At 47.2% G+C, this 19,049-nt stretch overlaps 1 protein-coding gene across 4 annotated transcripts in view; it reads right to left on the minus strand.

Moving 5' to 3' along the window:
- Nucleotides 1-1,801: 1,801 nt before the first annotated feature.
- Nucleotides 1,802-19,049, minus strand: part of PDPR (pyruvate dehydrogenase phosphatase regulatory subunit) — a 50,357-nt gene continuing 33,109 nt past the window's right edge. For all 4 annotated transcript variants that reach the window (XM_075940674.2, XM_075940675.2, XM_075940673.2 and 1 more), the window contains exons 13-18: nucleotides 17,719-17,867; nucleotides 15,673-15,785; nucleotides 15,167-15,261; nucleotides 13,527-13,616; nucleotides 12,315-12,497; nucleotides 1,802-9,153 (exon numbers count right to left, since the gene is read on the minus strand). In XM_075940674.2, coding sequence (XP_075796789.2) covers nucleotides 8,749-9,153; nucleotides 12,315-12,497; nucleotides 13,527-13,616; nucleotides 15,167-15,261; nucleotides 15,673-15,785; nucleotides 17,719-17,867 — 1,035 coding nt within the window. In that variant the 3' untranslated portion in view covers nucleotides 1,802-8,748. The remainder of the gene's footprint in view (nucleotides 9,154-12,314; nucleotides 12,498-13,526; nucleotides 13,617-15,166; nucleotides 15,262-15,672; nucleotides 15,786-17,718; nucleotides 17,868-19,049) is intronic.

The following is a 19,049-nucleotide window of genomic DNA, read 5'->3' on the forward strand; positions in this document are numbered from 1 at the left end:
TGGGGTGCCCCTCTATCTGGGTCAACATGGCCCTGCAGCCCAGTCTGTGCAGTACGCCCCCCTTCTGGGGTAAAAACAGCCCTGGAGCCTAGTCCTTGCAATGCTTCCCTCTATCGGGGTAAATACAGACCACAGGCTCCCGGAACTACCTCTGCCTAGGAGCACTGTAGAGGGAGGGGGACCCGGGCCCTATGAGCAGTGGCTTGGTCCACTGCTCACTCAGCAGGGGTTCTCTCCCCACAACCCGCTGAGCACTTGGGTTGCAATTCCTCACCCTGGGCCACTTCCTATGACCCTGCATGCCTCCCTGTCGCTGTACCACCAGGCTGTCTCCAGGGCCGTCGCTGCTGCATCGGCTCCGGCTGCGTCTGCTCCTCCGGCTCTGGAGCTGGCTCAGCAGGTCCTGCCCCTTCAGCCGTCAGCCCTGAGGGAATTGCCTCAGGGCCTTTTATACTCCAGCTCACCTGTGAGCATGCCCAGCAAGGCTGTGGGGGAAGGGCGTTTTCGGCCAGCTGGGCCCAGCCCACATTCTGGGCTACAGTGCAGGGCCAAGGTGCCCCCAATCACATGTCCCTGTCAGTCTTCTCCTTTCTAAACTAAACACACACAATTCACTCTCCCCTTGTAAGTCGTGTTGTCTAGACCTTGCATCATTTTTGTGACTCTTTGCTAGACTTCCTCCAATTTGTCCACATCTTCCCTGAAATTGATACCCAGAACTGGACACAATACTCCAGTTGAGGTCTAATCAGTGCAGAGAAGGGCAGAAGAATTGCTTCCTGTGTCTTCCTTACAATACTCCAGGTAATGCATCCCAGAACGGTGTTGGCTTTTTTCACACAGTTATACTGTGGACTCATATTTAGTTTATGGTCCACTAGGACCCCTAGATCCTTTTCTGCAGTACTCCTTTCCTAGTTAACCACTTCCTATTTTGTACCTGTGAAACTTTGCATTTATCCTTATTGAACTTCATCCTATTCGCCTCAGACCATTTCTTCAGTTTGTCCAGATCATTTTGCCACCCCTCCCAGCCTGGGATCATCTTCAATCTTTATAAAAGTGTACTTTCGATGCCATCGTCTAAATTCTTCATAAGATATTTAACACAACTAGTCCCAAAACGGACCTCTATGGAATCCCACTCGTTATGCCCTTCCAGCCCGATTGTGAACCACTGTTAACTACTTTCTGAGAACACTTTTCCAACCAGTTAGCATCAACCTTAGAGTAGCCCCATCTACACTGTATTTAATTTATTGAGAAGATAGCCGTGCAAGACTATCTTAAATGCTTTATTAGGTGAGGAGCTTCCGTGGGCCAGACCCACTTCCTCAGATCAAATAGTGGAAGAAAATTGGCACGACCCTATATACCATAGGGTACAATAAAAAAATGAACATACACACATATCCTTTGGTAAATAGGGTCATGCCAATTTTCTTCCACTATTTGATCTGAGGAAGTGGGTCTGGCCTATTAAACCATCTTGTTAGTTTTAAAGTGCTACACTGTCCTGTTTTTTGTTTCAGCTAGACCAGACTAACACGGCTACATTTCTATTACTATTTTAAATGCTTTACTGCAGTCTAGATGTACCACACCTACTGCTTCCTCAACCACAAAGCTTATTATCCTAAAGAATGAGATCAGGTTGTTTTGACATTCCCCTATTCCCCTAAGTGAATGATGCCAAATGCTCCCTCATTCCAGCTACACACACAACTGGTTAGGAAATAGTGAAAACACATAGGCTTTAGGCTTCACGTGCAAACAATGGCCCCTGGAATTCTGTGCAAGAGTAGTTTAAATGTCTCTTTATTGATATACAAACCTAATAACCTTTAAACCAACAAGGAGAGAAGTCAGTAACTGAAACACAGCATGATAGAAATACAGCATAGAAAGTAGATCATGTAGCATCCATGGAGAACAGCATGGCCACATTTTCTTGTGCACTTTGGAGCAGTCAGTCCGGTCTCCCAGAACTGCTCCAATTACGAAAGGGGCTTGTGTGTCTCCACAAACATGTTCTAATTCTAAATGCTGTCAGAGGGGAGGCCGCTGCTCTCCACAAAGGCAGGCAGTGCGGTTCAACAGCGTACAGTAGCACTGAGATTTTCTACATCCCGAGAGTTCAAAGCATTTGTACTAGGAATGATCCATCTGCACACACACAGTCTCTTTGGAAGGGGAGAGGAGGTGGGTTGTAATGGCTGAGCCCTCACGTTAACGTGGTGGATTGTGGCTTTGTCCTGCATTACCTGCATCCATTACACAACATTCATAAGTGTAAGGCACTAGAAAATGGTGAGATTATACACGTTTTCACAGCTTAACTCTCCAACTCCAGGTCTGCAGGAGAATCGCTGGCAAGTGTTAAAACTGCTCTCCCAGCCCTATACATTTGACTCTTGAGGAGAAGATGGTTAAGGATGACATTTCGATGGGGAAACAAAGTGCTGCTGAGAATGAACATAAGAGTCCTCCAAAGGAGGGTGTCTAATTGGGTGCAGCTCTGAGGTGGCAGTTTGCTCTGGAAAGAACAGTCAGGCTTGGTGCAACTCTGGAGTGAGGCCAGGAGAGCAGAAGTGCCTCTCAGCACTGCCCAGCACAGCACCCCGGAGAAACAGTGCTGAGTACCAGCACAGGCCGTAACAGAGCATTCCCCAGCGCTGGCAGTAAGGAGCAGGCAAAAAGCAGCCAGCCCACTTGCAAACCCGATGATCCAGTCAATAACTTCACCTGGCAAGGGAGTTCACACACAAACATTTCACACGGACTGGACCGGACCGTTGTTTGGGAGAGTCCATTAGCATATCTGATAGCAAACACCTTGTTCTGGAGGGAGAGCTGCCAGCAAACCATCCCATGCTATGGAAAGGAGAAAATGGGCTACCTGGGAGCTAGTCTACAGCAATCTATCCTCAATGTCGGGAGTTTGCCTCCCTCATGCAGGGCTTGCATCATTACTCCCTCAGACAATCTCATGGAACCAGATCTCTATTAAAGTGTCTCTGGAGCCAGAAGAACAGCTTACAGAGCCAGTCAGTTTTAGGCTCTTTGACTTTTAGTAGAGTCAAAGGTGTTACTGCAATCAAGACAAGAGAGTCAGACTTTGGTCTGTTCAAGGGGCTCTAGTTGGCTCCCACCACACTTAAAACATTTCATAGCACAAAGAGGATCTTGACCATGTTGCTTAGAGGTGCAAGCGCCTGGGACTGTCCCTTCTATGCTAACACAGAACTAAGCTGTATGAGTACGTGCAGCTCCTGGAGAACCACTGCATTTGTACTCGAGGTGGGCATCAAACATACACATGGCAAGATCAGTTTTCTTAATCATTTGATCGGGAAGCTGTTCATACAAAACCATGAATGTCTCTCCAAAACCCTCCTGATCTCCCTTCCTGAATGTACCTTCTCGGGTGAATCTTAGATAGTAACTCTGATCTAAATGCTGCAGACTTTACATTGCAACTCCAATTCAAGTCTACGCATCAGTAACATAATAAAGTGAAGTATTTAAATATACAGGAATCAAGAAACCAGAAGTTGCCTGCACAAACAAAGAGCAAGATGGTGAAATTCACAATGCTCTGAAAGCCTTGATCGCTGAATGTCGTGGCTTGGTGTTGAAACCCTAAGCCCTACTGTAATGCAGCATTCAGATGTCATTTTGTTTTCCAAGAGCTGGAAAGCAACAAGGCTCTGCCATGAAACACGTTCTACTGCCGTGGATGCGTTTTAACGACAGATCCAATGGTGTTTTTCTGTTCCCCTTAACAGCACAATTCCACTCTTGCAAGTGCCGCCAGCCGCCAGCGGCTCAAATGGGAAATCCTGTATCTGTGTGTTTCCCTATTGATTTCAGTTCCCACGCCACTTCTGTGCAGTTTTAGTCTTTGCAGCAAAGGAAGAGGAACAGAAGCACTCTGGCAACCTCCCTTGCCTTCAGCGTTTGCTGCAGAGCCAGCGATGGCGTGTGTCTGCTCGGCATGGGTAATTACGCAGTAACCAATCAAGCAGTATGCATGGCTGATGCACAAACAATTAATGTAAAGCACCAAGACACTAACAATCTTGGGAAGTATTCCGCCCCCAAACGCAACATGGACCGTGCTCACCCAGGACTAGAACTGTACCAAGTTTTTCATGTTCAACTTAATGTCCTGGAGTGAAGAGGGCTCCAAAGGGAATCTGAAAGAGCTGCCAGCTCTGCAGTGCACCAAGGAATAACCCTAAAAACCTAGGGAAGGAAGTGTTCACGGAAGCACGAACCACACAGATGTGTGTTATGGATGGAGAGAAGCATTATGAAGGGACCATGAATTTTTTCCATAACATGTTTCCTTTTGTGGGGTAGATTCAGTGGAGTGGAAAGAATGGAAGCCCACAAGGGAAGGGTCGAAGAGGCAACAGTAGGAGAGAAGATTGAACCCAGCAGACCCCTGGAGAAGATTACAGATGAAGGGGAGATGCCAGGGTAATCAGAAGGAAATGGAGCCAGAGGTGGGATTCTTCAGGACAGGGGAAACAGTGGTACAGCTTGAAGGCCAAGAGGAATAAGCCAGAGGGGAGACAGATGGTGCATGGAAGGAGGAAGAGGAGGATAGGACAGACATTTCCACCAGTGTCAGCGGGACAACATTTAACACACAGGTAAGCTAACAAGCTACACGCCACCCTGACAATGTTTACCAAGCCGTTTGAGAAAGCGAGGACCTTTCCCAGGGTGTCTGCCTCCATCATAAGCACTCATTTGCCAGAAAAGCTTGGGAAGTGCTTCGCCACTGCTATGGCCCCGGGAATCTCTCCTAGCTGCAACCACTGTTCTGACTGAGCCAGTTTCTACACTGCTACCAATGCAGTTCCTCTGCCTGCCTGAGAGGAAAGGAAACAAGCCGGCAGCAACAGCAATATAGCCATTTGATTCAGGGGAGCAACTGCTCTGCAGCAGCCTGGGACCAGAGGGACCCAGCCAAGAGCAGAGGAGCAGCCTAGCCCAGGTGACAGGGGAACTCACCAGAAACCCAGCAAAATGGAGTGGGAGCTCAGCCCTGCTGAGGCTTGACAAGGAGTCCAGGTGAGCCAAGAGCAACACAATCTTCTGTAAGTGGCCTCATGATGGAGCTCTGGAGTCAGATCCTGCAGAAGTACCATTAGTGGCTCTTCCCACCAGACCCTGCTGTGAACTTGCTACAATGTTTAGCAGAAACACTATCCAGAAACAGGTGGCATGTAATGATAATTTCCTCTTCCACTGGGACATCCATATACACTAAGGGTTAGTCTACACTACAGTTTGGTTGACAAACTGACCTAATTAGGTCACTGTCTACACCAGAATGTTGCTTCAACCAAAGTAGGTGGCTTGCTACGCTGACATATCTCCCCCTTCATGAGAGGCATAGGGCTTATGTTAGTGTAGTTAGAGCAACACAGTGTCCATGTAGACACTACATTCCTTACATCCCTGTTGTGCACTGTAGCCACAGGAACTCACAACTGGAGTCATGAAATTGACAAGAATGTCAATTTCATGGCTGGTAGACACTGGCAGAGTTCAGAGCGGGTCCCAAACCCAACTGACAGCCCATCTCTAGGCACAATTTCACAGCACTGCACCTACCAGCAGTGAAATTGACATTCTTTTCAATTTCATGACCTCAGATGTGAGCCTTCACTGTCTGGTTTTGCTGGGATGTATACTGAAAGCTCTCAGTGACAGAAGAAATGGTGGTGAATCTTTAACAGATAAGTCCTTACTCTAAAACGTTTATTCATTATTGGAGTTAAAGGAGCTCTCAGAACCAGATTTAAACAATCTGACTAAAATCCTTTCTTCTCTCAACAGCACAGCTTTTGGTCTCTTGGGATACCAAGATTTTATTTGTTCTCTCGTCCTTAGAGTCTTCCAGGCTACATAGAACCTGAATTTCTAATGTAACCCCCCCCACCACCATTTTTAAAATCTCTCCTCTGTCTACCAGCGATGTTAAATAAGAGCACAAGTCTAATATGTTTCAATGCAGAAGTCCCTATTCAAATACACTGTGAAGCCGGTTGCTGTCGTGATGCGAAAAGCAGAGAAAGTGGTGGTTCCCAGCTATCGCTGTATGTACGTGTTGGCGCCACTTGGAGAGAAGCCCATTGCTGCACTACACACTTGTACTGCTCGGTCTAGTTCAGAGCCCAGACCGCACCACTGATTCCATGCAGGTGGATCCCTGGGTCCGTGCTAAGCCAACTGCAGCATCTGGAGCCTGACTGCAAGCTCAGATTCACAGAGTTCAAGGCCAGAAAGAACCATTAGCCCGACACAGGCCGGCAGTTCCTCAGGGAAGCTGGTACGCTTTCAGAGCTCAAGCTAAACAGTGAGGAGGGCAAGTAGTACAGATTGGGAGTGTGAAGGGAAGCAGGGCAGGAAACCAGTTCCGATCCAGAGTATTGCCACTATTCTAACCGTGGCCAGAGACACTGCTGAAAGTTAGGCTAGCCAGACGAGCTCCCAGAGCTATGCTCTGGAGGCTGTTTTTTGTCGCTAAGGTTTGACAAGTTTATAGCAAGAAATTTTTTTGACCGTATCACTACAGGCACACTTAATTGGCTTAGGAAAGCAAGCAAGCAAATGGCTCTGAAAACATGTCTCCTGTTAGCTGTCATCCCACTGCAAATGCTTACTGTTTGCACAGAGGCCCCAGGTGAGTGCTCCCCTGCGCAGAACCTGTTACCACTGTTATTCCTCACTTCAAAGAGTTAGCGCCACTGAAACTGAACAGGACAACTCTTCATAGGCCAGCTCTACAGGACAGCTGAAGGCTGGCTTAAGGTATGCAATTCCAGCTATGTAAAACACTCAAGCTGCCCAAGTCAAATTATTTTTCAGCAGCATCAAGGAAAAATAAAATCTACCAAGGAGAAGGCTTGACTCGAACACTTTCCACCACAGCAGGACAAAGACTGGATGGAAGCCAGACAGGTCTCGAGTAGCACTGGGCTCACAGGTAACATTACTGATGCTCACCCAATGCTGGGAACAGCAAGTGCTAGAAACCCCCTCAGCTGGCTGTGAAGGTGAAGTTCTCGCTTCTGGCTCACAAACAATTCAGTCAGCTCAGTGAACACACGTCAGTGCTAGATGGAAAGACACTGGCTCCAGTGGGAGGGAGAAACCCAGAGTGGGGAACCAAAAGTGTGTGTGTAGGGAGAAGTTACCGGAGATTTTTTAATGGGTAATTTTAAAATAAGGGAAGAGAAAATGCATTATCCTGATCCAGCTCACAAACGGAGGAGGAAGATTTGGAGAGACAAACCCACAGGATACAATTTTGCATTTTTCATCCACTTTCTTCCCCATTCCATCCTGTTAGGAATCACTGCAGAGTTGTCAGCCTCAGAGTAGTCCGGAGTGTCTATGATGGCTGCATGGAGAGATTTTGCAGAGGCAAGACAATTCAGAGATCCTTACTCACTTTCTCTTCTAACCTCAGGCCTTGCATAGTGCATCACTACCTTCAACCAAGGCATTACTGAGATGGAGAAGACAGAAATGCGAGAGCTGCTGAGAAGGCAGGGCCAGGAAGCATAGCTGATACACACTGCCTTCCTTACCAGGAGCCTCTGCAGTGCCCAGAGCACCAGAGTTCAAGGAACCAAACTTGGGCCCTCAACTCCAAACTCCAGCCCCAAGGCTGCTGCCCGCCCTCGCCAGCTGAAAATGCAAGACTTCGTCCCTTGCTCTGTGCTACTTTCCAAGACACACACACACACACACCAACCTCATACCAAACTCCAATGCTTGGCGTGTAAGCCAGCAGAGAGCTCACGCCAACAAAGGAGGAAAATCCACAGGAGGAGGAGACTGTACACCGTGCAGCTGAAACAAGAGCAGCACTGCAGCAGTGCCAGAAATGGTGAAGAGTCTAGAACGTCTCGGCCCTTTCTGGAGATGGATATTGTCTCTGAGCAGGAAAGGACAGACAGAAACAATGTCCTTTTGTAGGAGTGAAGTGCACATGGGGATCTTCATGTACGCAGAGAAAATCATTCCCTCTCAGTGGGCCAACACAGAGCAGGAAACTTACCTGCCCTATGTCTGTCATTTCCACAGCCTCATGATCAAACCTCACTTCCTGGGAAGGAGAGAGGAAGGCAGCAATAGCGTGGAACCCACCAAAACCTGCCTGTTGTTATGCCTCGCATGGCGCCTGTGAGGTAGCTGATCATTCTATTGTCCTGTGCATCTCTGACCTGTGGAACTGGCTGGCAAGGAGCCCCCTACGCTGGCTGTGTGCTTTATTGCAGGTGTACCTGCTCCCCTGCAACCAGCAGGTGAGGTCACACTAAAGGGGTTAGCCAGGAGACAGGAAGCCAGAGCCGACTGGTCTAGGCCTTAGGCAGGAGGGGGATCAGAAGGGTACAGTCCTCGAGACATCAGCTGAACCCCTCTCAATAGCTACTGAGTCACAACCTAGGGTTTGAGGACCATGGGCTTTCGACGGATACTCAACTCCATGCTGCTGCCTCTGAAGAAGGGAGATGTGGGAGCACGGCATGGGAAGGGAGGGAGACTAGGTGAGGGGTTGGAAAAGTCTGAAAAGTTAGTTCTATGACGTCCAAAGTGCAACGCAGCAAAAGGTTTAACAATGGAAAGAGCAGGAGGGAGAAGGCGGCGGGATCACAGGCGCTGAAGAATAAGGGAGATGGTGGGGAAGGCGAGGAGGATGGTGGGAGGGGGCAGGTGGTTCTACTTCCCATGGTACCCACTCAGTTCCATCTCGTCCTTGCGGCGGCGGTGTGTGAAGACCGAGCTGAAGGGGTAGAGCTTGGCCTTGGCCTGGAAGCGCTGCCCAGCAATGTCAATCTCATACTCGCCCCGGTTGATGAAGTCAGGTGTCACCACCAGCGCTTCCCTGGTTTCCTCGTCAAAGTGCTGCACAAAGCCCAGGCAGACGTGGCGTTCCAGGGTGTAGCTATAGGCGCTACTGGTGGTCTTGCCCACGTAGAGGCCATTGCGGTAAATGGGCTCCCCCCACCAGGGCCAGAGATCAAGGTCTGTATCATGGTCCTCCAGGATGAACATGGTGAAGCGCTTGCACACGCCCTCCTGCTTCTGCTGCATCAGTGCATCCCGACCAATGAAATCAGTCCCCTGGAGACAGAAGGAAAGGCCTGATGAAGGGCATATGGTCTGAGCCAGACTCAGCAGATGCTTTGCCATACAAGGTCAGCCTAGGGCCATGTTGCATGAAATCACTCCCCCCTGAAACCGGTCCCTTCCTATCTGCAAAGACACAAGAGCTGATGAGTCACTCACATGTTCCATCTTTCCTTGCTTTCAGCTGCTGAAGTGTATTAAAAAAGGCATAAAAATACAAGCACATAGCAGGTGCAGTTAATTCATTCCAGGTTTAGCACTATTACTGGTTCTGGCAGTCTCCTGCATTTATTTCACTTTGTGTAAATTATTGGAACTGATACTACCTCTAACAAGGGGAATGAGTACCCATCTATTTTCTTAGCATTGGATTCGGTGTAAGCAATTACTGTGTTGCCATAAAGCGGTGACCTAGTTACAGGTGGGCAGGAATGTGACGCAGAGTCAGCGACAGGAAGGCACGCAATCCCTATTTACATGTAGTTCCACACCTCAAATAACAGAGATCCACTGTCTTGCATCTCTCCACCTACAGGTGATTTAGAATGGCCATTGCTGGCCTCTACATGTTACCTTCTCTCAATCTCTTGTTTTCACTTAATTCAGCTGCAGCTCTTCACATGTTTTGTGCACTTTTTTTTTTTAAAAAGGTTGGGATTTTGTCACACTTCGTTTTTCTCCTGTGGTCTTGTGCCACAAACACTTTGTTGGAAATTATAAGAACAAAGCAATCGTTCTCCACTTCCAGGATTAGCTTGGATAATCCTTTTAGACTTCTGCAGTAGCGATTTACAGTTTGTCTACACCATGAAATTAGTTCAGACTAAGGTAGGGAGGGAATTTAAAGCAGAACAAACACTGTTCACATGCGCTGCGTGCTCTTATTACATAAGAATGGCCAGACTGGGTCAGACCAAAGGTCCATCTAGCCCAGTAGCCTGTCTGCCAACAGTGGCCAGCGCCAGGTGCCCCATAAGGGGTGGACCGAAGACAATGATCAAGCAATTTGTCTCCTGCCATCCCTCTCCAGCCTCTGACAAACAGAGGCCAAGGACACCATTTCTTACCCCCTGGTTAATAGCCTTTTATGAACCTAACTTCCATGAATTTATCTAGCTCTTTTTAAAACTCTGTTATAGCCCTAGCCTTCACAGCCTCCTCTGGCAAGGAGTTCCACAGGTTGACACTGCGCTGTGTGAAGAATTTTCTTTTATTAGTTTAAAACCTGCTACCCATTAATTTCATCTGATGTCCTCTAGTTCTTATATTATGGGAACAAGTAAATAACTTTTCTTTATTCGCTCTCTCCACACCACTCATGATTTTATAGACCTCTATCATAACCCCCCCCTCCCCCCCGCCAGTTTTCTCTTTTCTAAACTGAAAAGTCCCAGTCTCTTTAGCCTCTCCTCATATGGGACCCATTCCAAACCTGTAATCATTTTAGTTGCTCTTTTGTGAACCTTTTCAAATATCAAAATATCTTTTTTGAGGTGAGGAGACCGCATCTGTTCACAGTATTCAAGATGTGGGCGTACTATAGTTTTATATAGGGGCAGTAAAATATTCATCTTATTTTCTATCCCTTTTTAAATAATTCCTAGCATCCTATTTGCTTTTTTGACTGCCGCTGCACACTGCGTGGACGTTTTCAAAGAACCATCCACGAGGACTCCCAGATCACTTTCCTGATTAGTTGTAGTTCAATTACCTCCCATCATACTGTACGTATAGTTGGGGTTATTTTTTTCCCCCCAATGTGCATTACTTTATACTTATCCACATTGAATTTCATTTGCCATTTTGTTGCCCAATCACTGAGTTTGGTGAGATCTTTTTTAAGTTCTTCACAGCCTGCTTTGGTCTTGAATATCTTGAACAATTTAGTATCGTCCGCAAACTTTGCCACCTCATTGCTTACCCCTTTCTTATTTCAATTACAGAATAAGTATGTCTTTTTCCAAAAGGAATGAGCTAATTTGGAACAGGATTAAATCAGGAACAGCTATTAAAGAATGACTCAAGCTTTTACTTACAATCAGAAGTCTTCGGGGTGTTTCACAAAGATGGGCAGATTGATTGTTATTCCCATTTTACACATTAGTAAAGGGGGAACAGATGTTCATCGACTTGCCTGAAGTCACATGCAGCAAGTGGCAGAATCAGGAACAGAAACCAGGTCTCCCAACTCTTAGATTCCTACTCCAGTCACTAGATTGCCCTCAAGAAGTGGGTTCCCAGGTCTACACCCCAAAGCAAACAAAGCCAAACAGCTATGGGGAAGGTGCACTCTTCCCTACCAACCTGGCTGTAGAGCACCATTTATTCTCTGGAGAAAGCAACTGCTCTCCCAGTCCCATGGTTTGAGAGGTGGGCACATACCACCAAGACAGTGACAAAAGGGAGCCAAGAACAAAAAAGCAAGTCAAAATTTGCAACTCCAGATCAATGGGATCAGCTTCCTGGAGTCACTACGTTGCCAAGTGGGCTGGGGCCCCTGCAAACAGGATAAAAATCAGACATTCCACTACCTCTCATGTCACTGAGACCCCACGTTTTAGCAGCCACAGAGTGGCTGGAATAGGCAAAGATCTTCCAGATTCTAATACTACTCCTCTTCTCAGCACCCAAAGCACCACTCTGATCTCAGTCTACCCCCTACTGCAAGGGCACTTATGGATGGATGATCCCTGCACAACACCAGGTCTGGTGCTCTTGGGCCTCCCTGTGCTGTTGCACTGACCTCAAACCCTGTTCCCTGGGCCATGCTGGCATCATTAACCAAGCTCGGCACACAGAGCAGCCATGTTAATTTCAGAGGAAGGAGACGGATGGGTGGGGGGGGGGGGGGGGACTGGTAGGAGAAAGCTGAACGCTGGGTTCGATCCTGAAAGGTGCTGAGTTCCCTATATGGCCACTGTCCCCATGCAGGTAAAAGGCACAGAGCCATAAACACTAGTGCCAAAGGAGACAGGATCTGCAAGCACACACGTGGGAAGAGCTGCACTTCTAGTGCTTTGCACAAAGCAGTTGAGATTACTGCACTAAATGCCGGAGGGTGCAGCATTTCTGTGATTTCTGGCATCTTCCCATGTGTCCTTCTGTTTTCATGCAAGCACTGCTGAGGGAGCTGCTTCCAGCTTCAGAGACAGTACCTTGTCCAGTTTCACCCGGAACTCACGTCCACATTCCAAGGGGGTGGTGAAAGTGTCCAGATCCTGGCCCCAGAACGCAAAGAACTTTTCGATGCGTAAGCTGCGGAGTGCATAGTAGCCGGCGTTCCGGATCCCATACTTCTGTCCAACGCTCATCAACTCATTGTACACGTGCAGAGCATACTGCATGGAAGAAGCAACACACCAGGATTACAGCATCAGGGAAGACAAAGAGAATCTGTCACACCATGAGGCAGACTCCAGTACCATGTCTCCAAAGCAATGCTTCACAGGAAGGGGAAGCCACATAAGGTGCCTGCCCAGCTGAGTAACGCTTCACAAAGCACTGAAACTCCCTCCTGACCCTTGCAGAGATCAGCTCACTAGTAAAGACAGAGATTTGATTACTCTGAGGGTACATCTAGACTACATGCCTCTGCTGACAGAGGCATGTACATTAGACTACCCGACAGTCAATGAAGCAGGGATTTAAATATCCCCTGCTTTATTAAAATAAAAATGGCCGCCGCATTGTGCTGGCTCAGTTGATCGTCAGCACAACACAGCAGTCAAGACGCGGATCGGTTGCCCTGAACCTCAGGGACCAGATCCAGTTCGTGGAATGTAGGTTCCTCACCCCTGTTCCGCAGCCTTACTCTATGCTATAGGAAGTGGCATTTCATTTATTTGTCTTTAAACCTCCCAGCTATTATTTCTATTGCATGGCCCGTTCTCCCCACAATTACCTTTGAACAACATTCCATTCCTATCACCTTGGCTGAATATGCTGTAGCCTCCCTTCCCCCACCTCTTTCTGTCCCAAAGTTTCATAAGGCAATGACCTTGCACTGAGATCCCAAGATTACACCACTGTATTTGACCTGTTACATGCCTTAGAAGCATCACAGCAGTATGATTTGGGCTCCAAGGACAGAAAATAACTAAGTTCGCCCTGGTAAGCTTACCATGGACACGCATGGCTAAGTGTGGACTCTAGCAAGCAAACCCACTTGACTGAACGCAAGACAGCATTAATTTCACTTGCAGAATTCAGCACTCCTAGCCAAAGGCACTGGTACACTTCACATTACAAAACACCATTCTCCATACCCAAAGGGTCACAGTTAACTATACCCAGCACAGGCAAGGAAGACGCCTGTACATCCTTGTGTGGGACTGCATGGACTGGCGGAAGCTTATAAACCACTCTACCTCTATAGGGATGTAGAGCATGAAACCAGGTTCTCCCGTATGCGTCATGCTCATCACACGGATCCCATTTGCATACCCCACGCTCATTTCCTGCGGAAAAAGGGAGTTAAAGAGAAGGGCAACATTCAGACTGGATCGTGGCAATTAAGATCCATAACAAGGACCATACACACACAATGCAAATCCATGGGCTAAGCCTTCTCCCTTCCTCAACTTAATGCCACTCATCAATTCTTTATTCCTGAAGTTGATTGGTTGCAGGGCATTTGCTGTGTGCACTAACATGTCTGTCATCAGGAAAGCCATAAACACTACAGGCGAAGGAATTTGCTGGACCAGGAGAGGTCTGCTGCTGCCACTGGCTTTGTTTCTGACCCCTCCTCCAGTTGGCTGTGCTGCTGGCTCTGGCCAGTGCCCCACGCTTCCAGAACCCCCTGTCCCAGGGCTCCCCCGTCCAAGAACATCTGTGGTCCGGCCAGACCAGAGAGTCCCAGTTTAGGGAGGTACCACCTGTACTGCCAAAAGGGATGCTGGGAGAGAGGCTCTGCAAACACGCAGAAGCATAAAGAGCTGTCTTTCTAATTCTTCACTCAACAAGCAGTGAGAGGAAGATGCCCACATTCATATCACTCAAATACTGGCAAGGCTGGGAACATCCACCTCTTATTTTGAGAAGAGTTTCTTCAGAAGAGTGAATCCTGTGGTGGGAAAGGAGAGGCATCATTCCTTTTGAGGTTATTAGGGGCCAGGACCAGTGGAAAACCTGCTTTTTATTGGGATGTATCAGAGAATTAGATGCTGGATCATCTGTTAACATTACAAAACACCATTCTCCATGCCCAAAGGGTCATGATGCTGGATCATGTGCATGTGGGTTTAGAGGCAGGAGGAGAAGTTATGGAACCACCCCTAAAAAGAGAGACACCCAGCGGTACAAGCCACTCACTTATGCACTACAAAAGCATCTGTCTTGGCGGCTAGAATGTTGCCAGAGCTGGAGACAGACACCCACACCTCACTACCATTATGTAGTACTCAAAATTCCTAATTGATTCCTGGGTATAATAGGCCTGCATGAGTTATCCAAAAAAGCATTATGAAATGTAACTAACTCTTCCTGGTGAGAGAAATAAATCTTTTAGAAGGATAAAAATGCCAACTACTTTGCTGAAGAAACTTAAGATAAATGGATATTTTACCATTTGGAACCTTTCTAATCAGGATTGCTGTTAAATAAAATACAAAATGCAACCCACACAATAGTGTAGCGCTCTGCTTTATTTTTAGACGCATCTCTAAAGCGGAGCCTCTGGAAAATCAACAGGGAGTTTTCTAGACGTTGGTGGAAAAACTGCAGGAAAAATTCTTATTTGCACTGAATACTTTACAGTTACTCAGATACTGCAACACAGTATTTCTGAACTGAAAGGATCTGCCTGCCTGCCTCAGACAAAACTGCCAGAAATGGCGGAGATTTTGCTTTGAAAACCTAACTGATTGCACTATATTTGAATCTTTCTCTCAGGCATTTTTGCAGGTCAGGATACATACAAGCCGTTTTGGATCTATGAAACAAATAGGCAAGACACTTTACTAGTGTAACTAAACAATGATGAAATTACTCAAGTACAGTCACCCACCTTGCAGAAGAGAGATGGGAAGTGTTCTGGAGTCATGGGGGCATAGGATAATTCTGATAGGACGTCCACTGCACGAGGACCAATCAGATTGAGAGCTAGACAGAGAAAGAAAAAGGTTTTCTACTGAGTAATCAGGTGGATAAAGCGGAAGGACCCACCTGGCCACATTCTTCCGTTACACCTTACCTTTTTCCCATCTCTGATTTCTGTATAAGTTATGACTGTTGCCCACAGCAACAGCTGAATGAAATTTATAGAGCTTCACAGAAATGAGAAATGGAAAAAGATCTTCTAGGGATCAGCTAGCTGGTTTTTTGGGAGCTTGTGAGGAAGTTGAAGGGATGTCCAAGCTTATGCGCATTGGAAGAAATTATTTAAACAACTCGGATGCATTACTGGGTTTTACGTGACCATTCAGAAAAGAGACCAGAATGTCACAGTGAACAGATTACAAAAGCAGGAGGAATTTTAGGGCACATAACAACCTGTCTCCAGGCATGTCTTACCAGTGTATTTCCAGGTCACATCCTCCAAGAGTAAGTTACTGTCATTAGGCATGTGCTTTTTGAGCCAGGCCCAGCAGTGGATTTGCTGATCAGTAGGAGAAATCATGAAGAAGCTAGAGCAGAAAATTAAAGAAATTAAGAACATGAAGCAATGATCGGATGGCCACTAAGTGACTCCGTTTTGTTCTCGCTCTGGGAAGCATCACCAAAATTAACTTCTCTGAATGATGCAGCCAGGCAGTAATCAAGGACAGAGTAGGAATGTAAAATGTTGTTTAAAAATGTAATCATGTAACCACTAAAAATCCTAGTGGTTTCAATGCCGGCCCCGCTCTCAAGGAAACTTCACGATAGGCTCAACAGTATAAAAGTTATACTGCAGAGCCTGCAGCGAAGCCTGCTCCCAGGGAACCAGTGTGTAACCTGTAGTGCACTGCCTGGGCTGAGCCCACTACGGGACAGGGGCTTTTCTGGCCAGCCAGAGCAGTGGGCCAAGAGCTGCTCTAGCCCCTACCAGTTAATGGTAAGCCTCACCTGGTAAGGGTGAGGCTTAGTGGTTAACCATTTACACCTCTAGAACAGATGCAAATTGTTTGCTAAGATCATGTACAAAGTCACTGTCCTGATAGTTAATTTCTGGTGGTTTATTGAGGTACAAGAACTGGACTAGAGACTGTGCCAATTGCTAAAGAACATGGGGCATCTCAAATAGCATGATCACAGTACAAAGTTATTAACTATTCACAACTTGATGCAGCCACTGAGATTGTAGCTACTCCAATAACCAATAAGTGGTTTTAGTCCTTATGTAATTTCCTGTTTCAAGAGAAATGAGTATAACCCCCCCCCCCAACTCTGCACACCGTAGGGGTTATTGGCATCAGTTTCCAAGGACAGAACTCGATTTAATATAGCAAAATGAATGCTATTTATATTCATCGCTGAAGGCCTAGTACAACTTTATTTGTTTTAGCGTCTTTTATTGAAAGTGTATCCCAAAATGCTTTACTGAGTTACAGAATACACATAACAGGCGGGAAAACTGAGGGTCACGCAAATGCGTTTATCAGTTATTTGGAAACAAATGGAGAGCTGATGCAGTGACAAGATAAAGAGAAGCTGTTCCAGGTAGCAAGAGCTGCAAAGGAGAAGGCTCTCACAGTAACAATAGGGAGACCGTGCGGAGGGACAGAAAGAAAAGTGATGTCAGGAGAGGGGACTGGTGTAGGAGATAAGCTATGTAACGTAGTCTGGAAGAAATTCATGAAGAGTTTTGAGATTGAGGGAATGTTTGGACTAGATCCTGAAATGATCGATCAATCAGCGGAGTTCTCCATGACCTGGGCCATGTAATCATGCTACACTGTATATCTATGGGGAGGGACCGTCACCAGAAGTTTGCACAGGCTACAGTCTGGTGAGCTGATGATTGGGGAAGTCATACCACAACATGCAGAGTTAAATCAAGGAGAGGCAAGGTGAGGGCTCAATGCAGTTATGCTGGCAGGCATGGTGTCTGTATTTTCAATAATGGAGATAAACTAGGGGGCTATGTATGCCCTCTGCTTGCAACACTTGCCTACCACCCTCCCCCCTGCCCAGCCGCTTTCATGTTGCTGAGAGACCCATTCTATTGCCCAGCAGGAACATTCTGTCGTCCGTCAGGAAAATCATTTTGATTATATATATGAATGAGAGAAAGAGAGAGAGATTGATTACTAATAGCTTCAAAGGACTACTAAATAGAATGTACCTTCCCCTTCAGCTTAATATTTCAGGCTCTAAATGTCCCTGTAAAAGCATTTGCTCATTACTGCATCAACAGAGAAAAACAGTTTCCCCCACAAACCCTCCTCCTCCTGAGTTGGGAAATTAGGACTCTGTGTGGGGAGAGAAATCAGATTAATGGCAACAAAGGACAAATAGAGGGGAAAGACAATGAAGAAGCTGACTCACATGCAATAGGAGGCACTATAGAAATGGAAGTAAATGCCAGTAACACAGAGGGACCGACCAATGCGTCAGGATGCTGCGGTGCAGACTTACCTGCGCTTGTTTACTCGTGCAATGCTGCAGTCATTCTCATACCCTCCTTCTTCATTAAGCATGCCTGTGTGCACAATGTGCCCGACAGGCACATCCAGGTCGTTCGAGAAGAGATACTGCAGAACCTCCAGTGCCTGATCCCCCGTCGACTGCATGATTGAGATGGAGAGATGGGGCTAGGCCAGTTGGCTGAGCAATGTAAACTCTTGGAGGCTGTTCCATAGAACAGCCATGATTCATCCCACCAAAAGCTTCTCAATTCAACTGCTAATGACACAGATTGGCCAAGGCTTCTCACAGGACACAAGAGTATCTAGGAGCTTTCAGAAACCTGGTTCTATTAATTATAATGAGTCATGTCACAAATGCTCCACATCAGAGATTCTCAAACTTCATGCACTATGAGCTTCTTCTGACAACAAAAATACTAATGAACCTGGGGGGGTGGGGGGGGGGGAAGAGGGGAGCAGAAACCTGAGCCCAATGAAGCCACACGGTCCAGGGTGGCGGAGGCAAGCACAAAGCCTGAGCCCCACCCTTCCGAGCAGGGGGGCTGAAACCTGAGCCCTGTACCCAGGGTTTGCGCTTCAGCCCTGGGTCCCATCTAGTCTAAGCCAGCCAGAGGAGCTGACAGCCTCCATGGGCCCCTGGGCAAGGTGGGCAGCAGAGGGAGGGACTGGCTCCATGCTCCTGGAAGGGGCGGGGGCAAAGCTTCCTCTCCCCCACCCTGGCCCTCGTGGCCGTATGGAGTGCATGGTGCCGTGCTCCAGTGGTGATTTACGAGGCCTGGGGCTCTAGCTGCCACCACTGCCACAGTAGCCCCGGGCCCTTCTGAACAACAGTCCCCTTTCCTTCCCCTCCCCCCCTCCACTGTCAGCAGGCCTGAAGCCAACCCTGGCAGCCCATTAAAACAGTCACAATTAGTGTTCCCTGTGAGCTGTGCACTTGTGACACTCCTGGGAAAGATTCAAATGCCACTAAGCTGATTAGCAGAGCATCCACAACTAGGGTTTTGTTTCTGCTGATGTGTGAATTCACACATCTCAGGGCACATAATTTATTGGAAAAGATTAGAGGGAACACTGGGCTGCTGACGCACAGTTTGAGATCTGCTGTTCTAAATAAAATCACAAAGGTTAGTACAAATAAATACTAATCATACAATCAGAATATTACAGGCCTGCTGTAAAAACTGAAATTGCTCATAGAGTTCTCCCTTCCACCTACAGCCCCAGGGGGACAAAGTGTTTTAAGAAAGCAGCAAACTGTCCACAAGAAACAGCACTTGCAAGTCTAGCCCTCTTCCCTCCCCTCCCCCCGGGGCCTTAGGT

This window comes from Pelodiscus sinensis, chromosome 12 (genome assembly GCF_052426305.1).
Source record: "Pelodiscus sinensis isolate ZL-2025 chromosome 12, ASM5242630v1, whole genome shotgun sequence".
Classification (NCBI taxonomy): domain Eukaryota; kingdom Metazoa; phylum Chordata; order Testudines; family Trionychidae; genus Pelodiscus; species Pelodiscus sinensis.